The 16532-nt window shown below is 34.5% G+C and overlaps 1 protein-coding gene across 2 annotated transcripts; it reads right to left on the bottom strand.

Moving 5' to 3' along the window:
• Positions 1 to 6644: 6644 nt before the first annotated feature.
• LOC112277401 (E4 SUMO-protein ligase PIAL2) lies at positions 6645 to 14457 on the bottom strand. Of its 2 annotated transcripts, XM_024509626.3 has the most exons (17): positions 14347 to 14457; positions 13978 to 14229; positions 13674 to 13746; positions 13306 to 13371; positions 12852 to 12926; positions 12152 to 12279; positions 11865 to 11916; positions 11512 to 11574; positions 11157 to 11224; positions 10572 to 10623; positions 10369 to 10453; positions 9716 to 9887; positions 9313 to 9364; positions 8681 to 8797; positions 7898 to 8575; positions 7609 to 7656; positions 6645 to 7226 (listed from the first exon to the last, which is right to left on the bottom strand). In XM_024509626.3, the coding sequence occupies exons 2-17, from the start codon at positions 14145 to 14147 to the stop codon at positions 6756 to 6758; spliced, it is 2370 nt and encodes a 789-aa protein (XP_024365394.1). In that variant the 5' UTR covers positions 14148 to 14229; positions 14347 to 14457; the 3' UTR covers positions 6645 to 6755. The 2 variants fall into 2 exon arrangements, with proteins under 2 accessions (XP_024365394.1, XP_024365395.1); XM_024509627.3 differs by lacking the exon at positions 7609 to 7656 and having other exon boundaries at positions 8099 to 8575.
• Between the last annotated feature and the right edge of the window lie 2075 nt (positions 14458 to 16532).

Raw genomic sequence — 16532 nt, 5'->3', positions numbered from 1 at the left:
TAAAATTTTTCATAAAGTAAACTCAATTTTGGCATTCAAATGGATTCACAACAAAAACATCTTTTGATGTTCAAAGAAGAGATTGTTTAGCCAATCCTTGAATATCTACTCGTTTGAGCTTTTGTTTGTTCTTCTTGCTAACAAGTTTCAAATTCTCTATGGATAAAGATAGATTGGATTATTTAGATCTAGTAGAATGATGCATCTACTCAACTATAAACATACCATTCAACTTAACATAATTTTTAATCTATCCAATTCTTTGACAATTTAAATTATAAGCTCCTCCATCTGCAATCCACTTGAGTACCTTCCAATAGGGAAGAGAAACAAAATAGAAATAACTAAAAGATGAATGCTTTCTTGAGTATTACTGGAAGGAAGACTAATCTCAATTTGAATTATTATATAGAAGTATTGTGTATAGGAATGATCCTAAGTAATTTTAATTGTAAAAAAGAATTTTGTATCAAGATTCCAAAAAGCTCGAGTTCTTTTTTTTTTTTGCCTTTTTACAACAAGAAAATTTAAAAAATTACCTACTACAAGAATTAATAATACTTGTTTATTAAAAAAATATATATTCTTTGCAAGAAAATCATACCACATTGAAGAAAGACTCACTTATTTGCATCTCTAGCCAACCTTGTATATATTAGAGAATTCCAACGTGGACTTCCTCCTATCCAATTTGAACTAATTAAATTTTTTAATATATATATAATTGAATTGGGATAGAAAAGGATTCTAAGGCTCTATTGATTGTAAAGGAAATAAAATCTATAAGAAGGTTTAGAAGGTTACCTCTTCTTATGTCTTCCTCCTAGATTCTATCTTCCAATTCCTAACTCCAGCTCCTTGTATTCAAGTAATTTTCTAAAATTTTAAAAAAAGAAATAATTAATAATATTCAAGGACTTACTTGTTTATTGGAAAAAATAATTAAAGCTTGAATGATACTATGGAGAAGATACTTACCTTAAATTGTGACTTCAATTATAGATCTATTTGTTTCTTCTTCTCTATTTTTTATATGCATTTTTTTTTTAAGATTTTTTTATCTACCTTCTATATCTAATTCTTTCTTCTTAAATTTTCTTTTCTTTTCTTGATGAACAATTCTCTTAAATTCTTTTTAAGCTCCTTCTATACTACTTTTGTGAATAGAAGGGATATAAAGGATAGAGGGAGTGATTAAATCTCCCTACCTCTAGAGAAGGTCCCTCAACTAGAAAAATTACAAAGAAGGGGAGTGATGAAACCTTAAAGTCAAGCTCCACCTCTTATGCTTTTGGAACTAATTACCAACTTAAGAAAACCACTAAGTAATGCTAACACTAATAATAAATTAATCAAATATTATTTAAATTTAGAAATAATAATATTACATAAAAAATCAATTAATGAAGAAATAAAAAAAAACATATTAAATTTATTTCAATACATAAAACTTATCATATACATAAAAGAAAAAATGGTATTAATAAATAAAAGTAAGAGTAAAAATTAAAATAAATATTTATAAAAAGACAAGTAAAAGAGAAAATAAAAGTAAAAAATAGAATTAAAATAAAATTTAAAAGTAAATTAAATCTATTAATTTAGTTTAGTTTTAATAATTAATTAGATAATTATTTTAATTTAATATTAATATTTTATTTCTATTTTATTTTTAATTTTATTATTATTTTTAATTTGATATTTATTCTTTTTTATGATATTATTTTATTTCTTTTTATATATATATATATATATATATATATATATATATATATATATGTATATTTTTATTATAATTTTATATAATTAAAAATAATATTTTTAATACAAAAATTTAAAATATAACATAAAATCTAAAATTTAAATGATAATAGAGATAGAAATTACTAACCTCAATTATATTCTGCTCATGGCAATAACTTCTTTCTATTCCAAAAATCGCCACAAATTCAATTTTGATTCAATAGCATTACATGCTTACTACTAAAAACTCAACTTTAAGTTACTTGCTCTCAAAAATTTCTATAATAAGATAATTACTAGGCACTAAGAAATGCCTTTCTAAACAAAGGGTACATAAAACTTCAAAAGCTGTGAATCTCTTCTTAATCTAAAATTCACTAAACTTTCAAATTAAATTTAATTTGAATATATTATAGCTTTTTGAAAAGCTAGCATCATGATACACAACGTCAAAAAGTTTCAAGACAAAAGATATAACATATAAAAATTGATTGATAAAAATTGGATAGCAATCCACATTCAATTCAATCATTGAAATCCTTGACTATCTTATAAAGTGAAAATTTGAAATGCTTTGTTTTTTTACAAATAAGAAAGAAATGTAAAATACTTACTAATGATGAAAACCTTTTTACATTTCTTACTAAATAAAACCAAGTAAGATCAATCACAACAAGCAACTTCATATTCACATACACTATTAGAAGCACCATCTTCCAACAAATGTACCAAAATGTGAGTGTAATATTCACTCTTCAATTCAATTACAAGATGGCTCCAATTAAGAGTTTCTTGTAATGGGTGGTGTAGAGTGGAAGTAGCAAGAATAAGAATAAAAGAAGCAAAACACAAACAAGTGGAACAAGTGCAATCAAGCAATTGTATACTACAAAACTAGCTATAGTTTTTTCATTGAATTCTTACCTAGTAAAAAGTAAAAATTAAAAATTAAAAATTAAAAAATTATACTATAGAAAGTGAATTTTTTTATCTTTCTAATGATATAAAAAGCATATAAATCCAAGTTACTATGAATAAATTATGAAGGTTTAAAAAAAACACAAGTAAATAAATAAAAAATTAAGTAAATGATTTTTATCTCAAGGATAACTTACTTAAGAGATCAGAAGTTTGAGCCTCACTAAGGCTCATAAGTAGTATATATGGATCTCTAAGAAAGGCCGTAATGCCTTAGTCTTACCTTCCTATTTTCTACTAGTAAAATCAATATTTTGCATTTTTGACTTCACTATAGTCTTTAAAAACATCCAATTGGCTTAGGAACCTATTGTGGCATTCAAATCTTGCTCCATTTCTTAATAGTGGCTCCCGAAGTGATAAAATTCATTTTTATCAAAATCTTGGAAATTACTCTAAAAATTCCTAAAATATTTTAAATAAATTCTAAATAGATTTTTAAAATTTATATAATAATTTATAATATTAAAATAAAATTTAAGCTATATTTTCTTACTTTGATAATTTTTTATAGTAATAAAATCAATTTAAATCTACTATAAATTCTACTTTCTATATAACTATCTAAAAAGACATGAGGTTCTTTTTTATCCTTCTTCTCACTACTAACTAACATTTATAAATTTTCTAATAAGTAATATGTATAGATAGAAGACCAATATAAATATTGACTTTAATAAATATTCCTCAATAATCAATAAGAAGTAAAAAATACTAAACCAACTAAGATAATTGCCTCCAAGACTTACTAAGACTCTAATTCTACAATTAACATTCTAATTTTCTATTTCTCTATAGATTTCAATACTATTCACCATATATTGTGATTGTAAGCACTCTAAAAGAATCTTTTTATTCTAAAACAACTAGTGAGTTGATTTGATGACTCACAAGACTGGACTATCTCAAAAATATAAAATCCTTCTAATCTAAATGAGTATAAATTCCATCACAATGTAGGATAGATCAAACTTCAACAACAACAACAACAAAAAAAAAAAAAAAAAAAAAAAAAAAAAAAAAAAATTGAACAAGAAGCAAACTTTACTAAGAGAAAGGATCCAAAGCCATATATGACGAAATATCCAAATGGCCTTAATTAGTCCTATTTATATTTTTTTCAACTATCCTAAAATTTTCTAAAATATTTCTAATGATGGATCCCACCTAGATAACCACTCTAAAGTCTTTTTAAAATGTTTTATGGTGGATCCTACATAGTCCAATAACTTAGCCCCAATTCTACAAACTTCTATAAACTTCTCAAATATGATTCCAACTATCTATCTCTATGCATCAATAATATAAAAATCTTATTTATATTCCATTACAATTCAAATACAAAGCATATCTAGGCATGCAAGCATACTTTTAGGTACCTCCAAGATTCAATTGATATATACATTAAATATTACTATAATTTATTACCATTGCATTCCATATTCAACTATAACAATATTGATTAGGCAAATAAAAATGACAAACAACAATCAATTTTTAGATATTATTTTATGATGTTTCAAGGCTTCATCAATTGGGATTCTACTTACGAATGGCTAGTGCCCTATCTAGTACAATAGCAAAATATATAGCTACAGTGTCAAGGTAGAGAGATTTGCCTTAAGAAAGCATTGGACTTCTAGTTATTACTAATTACTCAACCAAGTCTCAAGATTAAAAAAAAAAAAAAAAAAAAAAAAACACCAATTTTATCTATAAAATTATTTCTATATGAGAAATTACATCAATACATAGGCCTTAAGTACCAAAGATCACCAAAAATGTAACAAAAAAATAATAAAATCTTATATATTCTTAAAGTGAATTTTTCCCAACTTCAATAGCTCATATCTCACAATTGGACCATCCAAACATATTAAAATTTTATATGAAGTATTGATGTACTTTCAGCAAGTGCCACAACAAATTTCAATTGCAAATTTGTTACGGATCTTGAAATATTGCCAAAATCCTTATAGTAGCTTCAAACCCTTACTTACATACACTTATATGCAATTTTCTTCATATCTCACAAATTAAGTATTTAAATACCATAAATTTTGATATTTAGCTTTTTAACCTAATAACACACACTTTTAGAAATTTTGAGCCAAAAATTTGGCCGAAAATTCAAGATATGGCTCCAACCATTACTATCAACAAAACAACTCATTTACTACCTTTGAATTACATGTACTCTCTTCAATGCTCTATAACTCCTTCATACAAATTCCAAATATAAAAATTCTTTCACAAAAGACATAGATCTTGAAATCACCCTTCTGATTGCATCTTTTGATTTTTAAAATATATTATAAAATTCCTTGTATCTTCAAAAGAGCAACAATATGTCTTAAAATGACACCTTAACTTCAAATGGCTATAACTTCATTATTCTTATTTCAAATCCTCTAAAATTTATACACAAATTGTAGCTCAAACCTTAAACCTTATGATCTTTGCTTTCAATTCTCAAATGCCTCTTTTGAAGTCATTGAAATCTTTTTTATGATCACAGACAACCTGCTAAATTACAATTGTAATCAATTACAATATATAATATCTAAAATATAATACATAAATATTACAATTTACAGTAATTATATCAATTACAATACAACAATGGCCACTGCCACCTTTGAAGCAATTTGGTTGTACTACCTTATAAGTAACCTCCATCAAACCACCACCCTTGAATCTACAACCTTAATACATTGTAATGACCAATTTGCATCAGTTTTAGTCAATACCACTAAGTTCCAATCTTGTAGGAAGTATATTAACATTTGATACCATTTTATTTCTCAACTCAACAACCTCAACATAATCAGATTCACATATTGACCTGTAAAGTCCATAAGCCCTAACATCTCCCCAAGCCGTTGTCTAGCCCAAAGCTTACGAAACATCTTTTATTGATTGGCGTTCTTGGAGGAGAACTTAACCTATACCACATCTTGGTTACCAAGGCATATTAGAAATCAGCAATCAAACATTAAATAATAACCAATTTGTGGTATGATAAACACTAAACAAATATTGTCAATGGATCATGACCCTTCTTAGGCACACCTCTCTCAATATGATAAATTGAAATACAAAACAATATTCAGCATTTTTAGGTATAAAAAAAGTTACAACTCATTGTTTTACATGAAACTGAATTACACTCCTAATTTCAATACTGACAACCTTAATGAGGTAGATCGCAGACAATGTTGATGGCACACACTACCCTTACACATGCAGTAGAAAGGCTTGAGGTTCAAGGAGTAGGCGATCCAATGATCGTCTCGTGGTCGCTGTGTGTTGCATCAAAGAAAAGTAAATGTTGCATTGTTATGAGCCCTCCACCTCACAGAGAATAAATGGCGAAAAATTTGTGAACTCAATTTTGTCTGTGGTTGTCGTTTCCACTATTGCGGACCTGTATCAAATAGGTGCCTGTGTTGAGTTCGTTTTCCTTTCGGTTTTATGTGCGAATGTGAGGTTCTAGAACCACTGGGTCGAGGCTAAACTAGTTAGAATGGTTGTGGACAGGTGTTGTAGTTCTCTACTCTAAGTCAGCAACCACAGGAGTTCTTTACAATGCATGATTCGAGTTATGGAAAATCATACAACAGAAAGCTGAATTGTATAGATAGAACAAGAGTTACGAAGAAATCTTCGCCTTAGTCCAGCCTCTAGTGTGATGTGCCCTATAGTTTCACTTCATGGATTTCGAAACCTGCCACAACTTGGATGCTGCTGGATGATTTTAGATACCAATTGTACGTATGAAGCCCCTATCTAATTCGAACTATAGGGTGGTGAATGATCGATACACATTTCCTCTCCAGAATATGTACCAGGTGAAAACATAAAATACTGCCTAGACCCCAACGTGTACCAAGACGAATCATAACCCAGTCTCGGAGACGAGATAACACAAGAATACATAGATTCTGCTGACATTCCTCATTCGCCAGAAAGGCAAAAGGTACAAATAAAAGTGCTTTGAATTGGAAGCAAATGTTTGAGAGAAGATGAATGGTTCAATGGGAGTGATGAGGCGCGCCAGAATCAGAGTGGGGCTCAAAATTCATCCATCCAGCAGACGTTTCCACACCGGTGAGCATGGAAAGGTCAGATTGGTTCGCCCACGGGACTCCATTGTAAGGAGGGAGATTAATTGCAGAACTACTTGATGTAGGCATTCTGATCTGGTATTGTCCAATGTTCGCTACAGGAGCTGCATTAGCGGCTGGATTAAGGATACCCGCTGAAGGAGCTACCGAAACTCTTGCTTGGGCAGCTGATGGGCTTTGATTTATTGCACTTCGTCCAATCGAGTTAGGCGCGATACTCCCTCTCATGCGTCCTGCAGGTCGCCAGGATGTTTCCGAGGGTGAAGCCTGTACTGGACTTGCACTGCCAGATGGCCGCTGCCCTGAAGGACCGCCCCGAGCTTGTTGTGCAGTAGTTACAGGCCCTCGCCGTTGCTGCTGGCGTGTCTGGCCAAGATCCTGCTCATTATGAATAACATACCACACGAATAAACTACTGGTGAGGTCGTGGCCAGAAGCAAGACAATAATTACTTGACAAGAAAAAAATTATGAAGAGAACAAACAAGATTGGCATTGAAAACGTGTTTCAGAATATAAGATGTACGTATATCCAGTGATAAAATACTGACTAGTGAGCAGGGACCACAGAAGTTGCAAGTTTATAAGCCACACAACGTAAGACTACGATTACTATTTGAAAACGGATGGAACTGAAAGAGTGAGTATCACAAAGACCAGTATTAAAGGCTTGCATCTCAATTTAAAACTATATTCCTCTTCCTTAATGTTATAAAAGCGGGGTGGACTCGGGATGTAACCCTTTCGAATTGAACGAACACCTGAGAATTTCCTAAGGACTGTTGCCCAGCTTGCCGCTGCCGAACCGACTGCAAACAACTTGATTGGTTAGCGAGATTGGAATGGTCAACTAGATGACTTACACGAAGCCTCTTTAAGACAACAGGAATTGTTAATCAGCTATTATATTTTCATAATAATTCCCTCAGATATAGCTATATTCGTGCTAGCTCACATTACTTTAATCCACCAGAAACATTCATCATACTCAAATGCGCATGTAAGCATATAAGAAGAAAATCAAAAGGTCGTGACGATTGGGTCACTCACCGCAGTTTCTCCACGCCACGGAGCGCGGGCTTGGGGCTGCTGCAGCGGTGTGGTCATGAATACGCTACTTTGAGACAATCTATTGACAGGGCCTGACGGGCTGTTCAAGTGAGAGGCTGTTCGTGATTGGGAATATGTGGCTTGAATATTCAGACTCATGGTAGGCACAGTTTGGGCCTGGGGAGTAGGTTGACTTTGTACCTGCCTTTCAGCAGCCCCTGATATTGGCGTATGCAAACCGCCTCCGTTAACGTTCATGAAAATACCATCATTACGGTTGGCTCCTGCAACCCACGAGGGCCCTGCAAAACTAGATGAATTCATAGGAGAACTTGCGGTGATATCTGAACGATTAACGGTTGGATATCCCACAGTATCACCTCGGCCAACCACAGGATGGAATGTTTGTGATGAGAAGACTCTATTTTCATTGATTGCTTGTAGGGTCTGCAAATCAGGCTTCCTTTCTCGTTGCTGGAATTCATCGGCGTTCTGTCCTAATCCTGTTACCTCCTCGTCACCAACATCAGAGAGATATATCACTTTACATCCGTCTTCACCCCCTTCAATCACATCAGGACCTGTATTACTCGGATCCTCATCTGTGGGGACAGGCATCCAGGACCCATCCTGCGACACTATGACTTCATGGATTTTCTCGTCTGTTTCCTGGAGTACCTGCACTTCCAGAAAGATTCATCAGCATTCTGTAAACCCTGAAAATATCTTCACTATCGAAATCCCAACTTGGTTGTTCAACACACAAACAAAGGTGGAACTAACCTTCTCCATCTGCCGGTCTATTCGAAGGTCAGGGCAACTGACGGAACGGTTGCAGCATGGACAGCGCCACACTGGCCTCTTCTCATTGATCTCCAGGAAGCTATCAAGATCGAAGCACTGTAGCAGAAGCATATCAGCATATTTTTGAAATAAAACATAGTTGAAGAAGGGACTAAACAGACTTCGTGCCCCGTACTATTTCTTGACTTCTCTACAATGTTTTCTCATGGTCAAAAAAAGAGCCACCACATGCTCAGTCACATGGATAATGCCAAAAACAAGAGAAAAATTGCTGAATTCAGGAAAGGATTATAACATATATCATCACTGTGCACTTCAGAAATTCTCCAAGCACACTGTGGACAGTAATAGGCCGCTTCATGACTAGGGAAACTGGTACTCATCATAAATGTAGTATCAACCACAAAACTACCAGGTTGTATTTTGCTTCTACTGTACCCATTAGTTGAAAGCAACTTAGTTGTCTCATGTATACTTGGAGACTTTTCGAGGTCTACCTTAAAAATCAAACGTTCTACATCCACATGAGCATTACGCCGTGTATTGCAAAAATCGAAACAACTGACACAAATGAAGCGATGAAATAAGAAGAAAAAGTAGATGAGCATCACCTGTAAATGTCTGCATGTTGCCGCTTTCACTGGCGTAACCAACCGCTGATGACTATTTCCAAGCAATAATCAACAATAAAACCAGAAAGGAACAAAACAAAACAAACGAAAAGACAGAAAAAATTACAAATAAAAACAGCGATAATCAGTTGTGAGTAGTCTAATTCTGAAACTGGCTTTCCGTTAAACGATTATGACCACAGCTCGTGGAAGTTTCAAATACAAGACCCATATACTAAGACAAAAAACTACCAAGAAGTAAAGACGCAGCATGCACTGAGCAGAGTCGAAAAACAAAGCTATAGTACGTACTCATTACCTCACAGAGAGGAATATGAGATTCTTTCTGCCAGAGTTTCTATGATAGTGAGCGCAGCAAGGAATGCAAATACTAGATCAGCACCTGATGGGACATCGCAAAGAAACTCTAGAAGCACCTTCCACCACCTCATCATCAATCTCAGTAGGATCTACGTCATTTGCAGCTCTTGAAGGGGCAACATAGTCCTCTAGTTGTGTATTTCTTGAAGACCATTCTATGGTTCTTGACGAGGCCACCGCTATGACATATGGTACTGCAGGTGAACAAACCTAATATTATCACATCAAAGGTTTAAGGTAAATTATTGAACACTCCAGAATCTCCAACCGAATTGGAGATACTTCTATGAGATGTGGTGACAAACTTGTACAAGCAGGAATTGCTCATCTTTCAGAAACTTTTAATAATTACACTAAAAATGTGCATCAAACAATCCACCGCTAACAACTGAGTAGGTTAAAAACTGAGATTAAATGTAGTTGAAAACAGACCAGAAAAGGTGACCATGAAATTGATTCAATACGATGTTGACACTCATGGTCTGCATACTGTGGTGGTTAATTTAAGTGTCTAAAGTACAGCGAGGAAAGGTTAAAAGAAAAAATCCAACTGCAAACACGAAATATTTCTGTATGAAATCGTGAGAAGGCAGAAATTAAAAAGCCAATAAATTTAAGAACAATCTAATCTTAGCTTGCAGCATGGGGAAAAGCACCAACTAGGCAGTTGATTACCAGAAAACTCCCCAATAACTTGCAGAACATTAGCTCCCACTTTCACGAGCCTTGTCACATCCGAAGGCATCTGTGGACCAGCGTCCTGTGTTATACATGCCACTTTCTGTGAGAATTTTCCTGTGAAGTACGTGCAGAAGGAGTGATCAGTGCGTTTGAAGATGCTTGAGATCCGCAACACTGAATCTGGGATGCAGCCTTACCATGTAATTTGTAACGAACCTCTTCTCTACTTGCAAACCGTTTATCAAGATGCTGCACCCCCAACATGATTGCATAGATATTAAAACAGAAACAAGGAATTAAGCAGACAGTTCACCGACAACTCAGAACATACATCAATCGATATCTACACGATTCAGAAGGACCTTAACACACAGCAACTTGGAAGTTCTTGAAATAACATGAGTGTTAAGGTGAGCCTTTTGCAAACCTAACTCAACAATCAAAAAACAAATGTAAAGAAGGCATTTGATTGTTGATACATGCTGAAAAATGTTAAAGAGGTAAAACCGAGTGAACAAACAAAAAAATCGAAGCCCAAAACTGGCAATCACGGGAATGAGAATGCTTCTTAAACTGGCAAATGAACATCATGATCTTATTTGTAGCAAGAACTGGGCATCGAGAGCTGGATATTTATAAACAGGCTTCGATTGTTTGCAACTTGATCAAGTTCAAAATTTTCGGGATCTAAGCTAGTTTCTGAACTGAAATTCAAATCATTCCCTTCCCTAGAAAAAATTAGAACTAGCTGATCCAGGAGAAAACTTGGAGAATATGTTTACTTGACTTGAGGTGGAGTAACGAGGCAATTAGCAGTTCCCGTCGTATATTTTTGACCGACGTATAAACGCTGCACAAATCACCCACTCAGAGCATTTTAATATGTTGTACCAACAAAAACGCAGTGCAACAAGGCATATACGCACACCTCCAATTGAGAATCATCGACATCATCAACATACCCTGATAATAGATGCCCAGTACATCTGCATTTTGTGCATTAAAAATACGCATGATAGGATGTCTAAACCTTCAAATAGACTACTCGAGATTAGAAATCATAATTCCAAATATACATCAAATAGTTTGTTCATGGAATCAAAAATAATTAAATAAAAATTAGGGAGTGAAACATACCACTCGATCCAACATGTGCATGTGAGGCACATGAAAATCGCACATCAAGACTTCATAACCAACCTACAAAAGTCATTACGGGACATAAACATTCAATGTACTGAAAGAAAAAATGTTAACTTTCAAAATAGACAAGATTTTCTTGTGAAATTTACAATCCACCCAAAAGCCTTCACCATACTCAACAGCTGTGTCAAGAAGTGGTAATACAGAGTAACAAAAATTCAAATATTAATCATAGACAAGAAGTGAAGCATGAAAAAGGTTGTCTGAGTTCAAAATTATAAATAATAATAAGACAACATGCCAGTGATCTTTCAATGAAGGCTGATTCATGTGAACTGAAAGAAAACCTTCGATTGAACAGCAACAAAAATCGCATTAACTTGTAACCGGGGATAATACCTGCAATGATTCACATAACCATGCAATCAAATTTTCCACATAAACATCTATGCCATGCATAAACTATAATTCTGAAGATTAAGACCATTTCTGCCCCAACAAAACTCTACCAGCGAATGAAGAAGGCAGACCAATAAGACATGAATTAAATCAAGTCATCAGCCTTGAAGAGTATGCATAAAAACAGAATCAAGCAGAGCCGTAAAGTACTTCCTCCCCCAAATACTTCACGTACCGACTGCTGATAGAATTAAGATACATCCCAGACTCATGATGATCCTTAAGGGCCGATCCTCCACAGTGGAGAGGTTGCGCTGGGGCTTGTCCGGCAACATCTTGCCCTGTTGTGAAAGCATCATAGAGCTGCACAATAATGGAATGAACATCTCCATTAACAACAAAGGCTGAAACCTTGACCCTTCAGGCTCGACCGCTTAGGCATGATTATACGGGGTTATGGCTTACAAATAAAATAAAACAAAAGGAGGAGGTACATGCGACATTATCCAGATAGTACATCAAGATTCGTCAAATGTGTTGATGTATCATAGAATGTAGTGATTGGGGGTACATAACAGTGGTTAAAAGCATCACCCTTTGCTTTATGGAAGCATTTGGTGATCGTTACAAAGAAAAGATTCGTACGCAAGAAGATATCCAAAACTCCTGATGATATCTTCTATATTTACTAAACCAGAATCCGAAACCCCTGTTTACCTCAACACTTCTACTGCTCACACCAGAACTCCTTGTCCACTGTCAAAAATCTATGAAGTAGGAGGTGGACACAGATGAGTAAAGAGATTTCCTCAATAATAAAAATGTGACTCAGAATCCAGAACTCGTTACTCTGATTGTTGCCTCTTACTCTGCCTACATCATGTACAGCATACATGTTCTCCAAGAGACTCAATCAGCGCTAGCAGAAATTGTACCGATTTCAAAGTCGCAAATATGTCATCCTTCTCCTTGGACTGTGTTTGAGACAACCATTCTGCTCGGAATGCACTCTGACCCAACCAGAACCGATCCATCACGTCAGCGGAATATATTTGACCAGACACCGATCGACACCAGATAGCGGTGAGAGAATTCGAGAACACAGACGTAAGTGGCAAATGCAATTAAGTTCTCTGGCAAAAGCCATGTGCTCACATGACGTTACTTTGACCCTTCAAAAACACACGGCATTAATTGAAAAAGCAGATTACTACATCAACATGACAAAACAAGGGATCGAAACATTCCTTGCAACAACCAGGATAACGATCGCTAGAGGCTATTGCTATCCATACATCCCCTCCAGACAGAATTTCAGATGTGATGTGTGGTAGATCATCTTCTATAAGCAGTTTCAAAGGAAGCTTGCAACGAAGCACTCCGACGTACCTTGACCGATAAGAGTAATACCAGCAGCGCTGGTCGTGCATCTGGAATGTTCTTGAACTTGCAAACCTGCGTTAGGTACAAAAAAAATTTTACTTCACTGTACAATTAATACAATTAGATTTAGAAGAATATGGATGCACAAACTTAACGCCTTTGAGAACTCGATACACCAATAAAGGGGGAACAAAGAAGGGAAACTGCTAATACATATGGCAAAACATTTCAACTTAACTAGCGCTCTTTAGCGAGCGAGCGAGCGTGAGGGTGAGGAAGTAAAGGGGCTCTAGTATCCAGCGAGTTCATTAGTTAATGCAGGCAATCTCATGAGCAGCATACAATATAATGTCCATATCCAGAATAATTCTAACCTGCTGAATTAGTCGAAGCAACTCATGTCTGAATACAGGCCTCGTATTGTTCGCCACCAAAGAATCGAGAATTCTGCACAGTCCACCATTGCGTCCTGATGCTTCAAAGTAGGCAATTGACCTTCGCCAATTGCAAACTCTTGACCAATTTTCTTGAATCACTCTCTAAAGATCAATCACACGGACAAAAAGCTGCACATATCTCTTGAGCACTTTTCGACCGTGTCCCAACAATCAACAAATAACGATTCATAGAAACCCTCACTCAATCACAAGACAAAAAGAAACACTAGTCCAGACTTACTTAGAGAGCAGCAAGCACTGGTTACTCATGTACTTCACATCCACATGCGAAATCGGAGCTTGCAGTATGTTTTCCAGCACACGCATTTGCTGCATGAGAGCTTGGTCCGTCCATGGCTGCAGCAGAGCTACATTCCTACCCAACTTCCTCCTCGAGCTCCTAGTGACCATTGATAATCTGTTGCGGTATCACTTCAGCATCTCATTTATCTTCTCTCTCGCGATCCTCCACGCTCACCAAAACCCCTGACACCTACAAAAGTAACAAGTCTTGACTCATCACAGTAGAAAAATGGCTCCACAGCAAATTCAGAACTCTGCACCTACTGAGAGCATCAACACATCATTCAGCCACGGAATTGAGCCCTACATGAGAAGCTCCCGAGCAGCCTTCCCGTGACGCAAGTGCCGCAATCACCACGACGAGGGGAGGCAGGAAGGGGGAAGGGCAATGACTGTGAAGGTATTGAATGAAGTGGCAATGGCGATGGCGATGGCAGAGACAAGGCCAGTGCCAGTATTCCATGGGAGAAACCCTAACGAGGAGGTGCTGTGGGAAAAGGGTTCCTACTTAATTTTGTCCTGCACTGGTCTATATTGCTGTTTCTAGAAGCTTCATGTGTGTGGGATATATCCCCCTTGAACAAATATGCCTCACACAAAATCTGTTTGGTCCTTTGTTTATTTTTATTTAATTATTGATTTTTAATTTCTTCTATTTTGGATTTCTTAATCGACGGCTCAAATTTTTCTGGAAAGCAATTTCGTTTGTCTACAAGGTTCACTAATTGAATCTGGATGTTTTGGGAGTGATTTGTGGTAAGAAATCCCAATTTTATATTTTTTTAGAATAAAATATTTATTCCTGGTGATATGGTCAATTATTAAAATTATTACACTTTGTTGCACCATAAAATTGCTATACAATTGCAGTTACATTCCAATGAGAGTATCAAAAATAATAATGATAAAATTTCTTGTATTTTTATTGAAGAGCATTTAAATGATTTTTTTAATGAAAAATTTTAAAAAATATATTTTGGATTTATTTAATTTTAATTATAATTCCATTTTTAAAAAATAAATTAAAAAATTAGATTTTACTTTTTTTCACTTCTAGTTGACTTTTGATGATCAAAACTACTTATAAAATACTTTTTGACTATTTTCAATTCAAATTTAAGTTTTATAAATAGGTCTACACACATATCAAAAGCACCTAAATAAAATAGTTTTTGTACTAAATTAATAAACTTAATAGAAATACAAAATATATTAATTGAATATGATATTTGTTATTTTATAATTATATAAAATTACATAATATTTAGATTATAGTATATTAAATATATTTTAAGAGTCCTTAAAAACAAACTTGTAAACTAAGCTTATTAGAGGATGAATTTTTAAAAAGAGTGTTGATCCAAACAAAGAAGTTAATTAAAGTTGAACAATTTTAAAACTTTCAATTTATTTATTTCACTTTATTGCATATGGATTAAGAGTAAAGAATGTAGCCCAAAAGCCACAAGAACATGAATTAATTGTCTTTCTACAAAGTATAGTCCAAAGGTAGATTGACTTGGCAAAATAATTAACATAACTTGATATTTTAACAAATTTTGATGTTGTTATCCAAAATCAAGCAAATGACCTCCGAATTGATAAGATGTCACGGCCATAATCATGTAAGCTAATAATTACATATAGAAATAGGTAGAAGTAAGTAAAAGTAGATAAAAGTAAATTAATTCTATAATATTTAATATGGAAGCTTCCTAGAAACTTCTTAGAAACTTCTTAGACGCTGCTTTGACTTCATAGGTGTCTTTAATTGACTTTTTGGATTAGAAACGTGGTCAACAAGTTGGCCATGTGCCACACATGTTGTTAGCTTGAAGATCAAGCTAACTATGTGGCCCACACGTAGAAAAACTTGCCTTGTAAGTCAAGGCATGTGTCCTACAAAGTCAACACATATTGGAGGTCCTATAGAACGTCGCCACGTAGCCCCTAGTTAGATAGTATATATAGAGACAAGAGTGAAGGCTTCTTCACTCTTGTCAACTCCTTTCTTGCTCCTAGTCCAGGTTCAAGAGTCTTTAGTTTCTTGTCTTGTGGCAATAGCCATTCCAATTTCCTTTTAATATACCTACTTGTTTATATTTTGACTTATTATATCGAGATAGCCTTTTTGTGTATATTTTCCCTCATCGAGTCTTTGTCCTTGACAGATTGACAAGAGTACACTTACAATATCAGAGCTTTGTTTTTCTTGAGTAAGAGTGGATTACCCCTTTCTCTTGACAAGACATAAGCGTATTAGAAGTTTACGGATTACCCACTTCTAAACTGATATTGTTCTTAGTATCTTCTTTGTTATCAAGTCTTTCTTTTCTTTTGTCTTGAGCAGTATCAAACAAATTTTTCTTCTTAGTGTCATTATGATAGAGCTTGTTGAAATGAAGAGTGCAATGGCACAAATGCAAGAGCAAATGAGGGAGTTAATGCTTGCGATGCATCAACTCAATTCACCAACACAGGAAAGAACAAGGA

The sequence above is a fragment of the Physcomitrium patens genome, chromosome 25 (genome assembly GCF_059467195.1).
Source record: "Physcomitrium patens ecotype Gransden chromosome 25, ASM5946719v1, whole genome shotgun sequence".
In the NCBI taxonomy this organism is placed as follows: Eukaryota; Viridiplantae; Streptophyta; class Bryopsida; order Funariales; family Funariaceae; genus Physcomitrium; species Physcomitrium patens.
This window is presented reverse-complemented; position numbering and strand designations above follow the sequence as displayed.

Bases quoted from the DNA above. Each gene is read 5' to 3' on its own strand.
- LOC112277401 (XM_024509626.3), bottom strand. From the start codon at position 14,147: ATGGTCACTAGGAGCTCGAGGAGGAAGTTGGGTAGGAATGTAGCTCTG. The intron at 11,225-11,511 runs GTATGTTTCACT...TGATTTGTGCAG, and splicing joins TGCACATGTTGGATCGAGTG to CGTTTATACGTCGGTCAAAA. The intron at 7,227-7,608 runs GTGTTCGTTCAA...CATAATGAGCAG, and splicing joins AGTCCTTAGGAAATTCTCAG to GATCTTGGCCAGACACGCCA.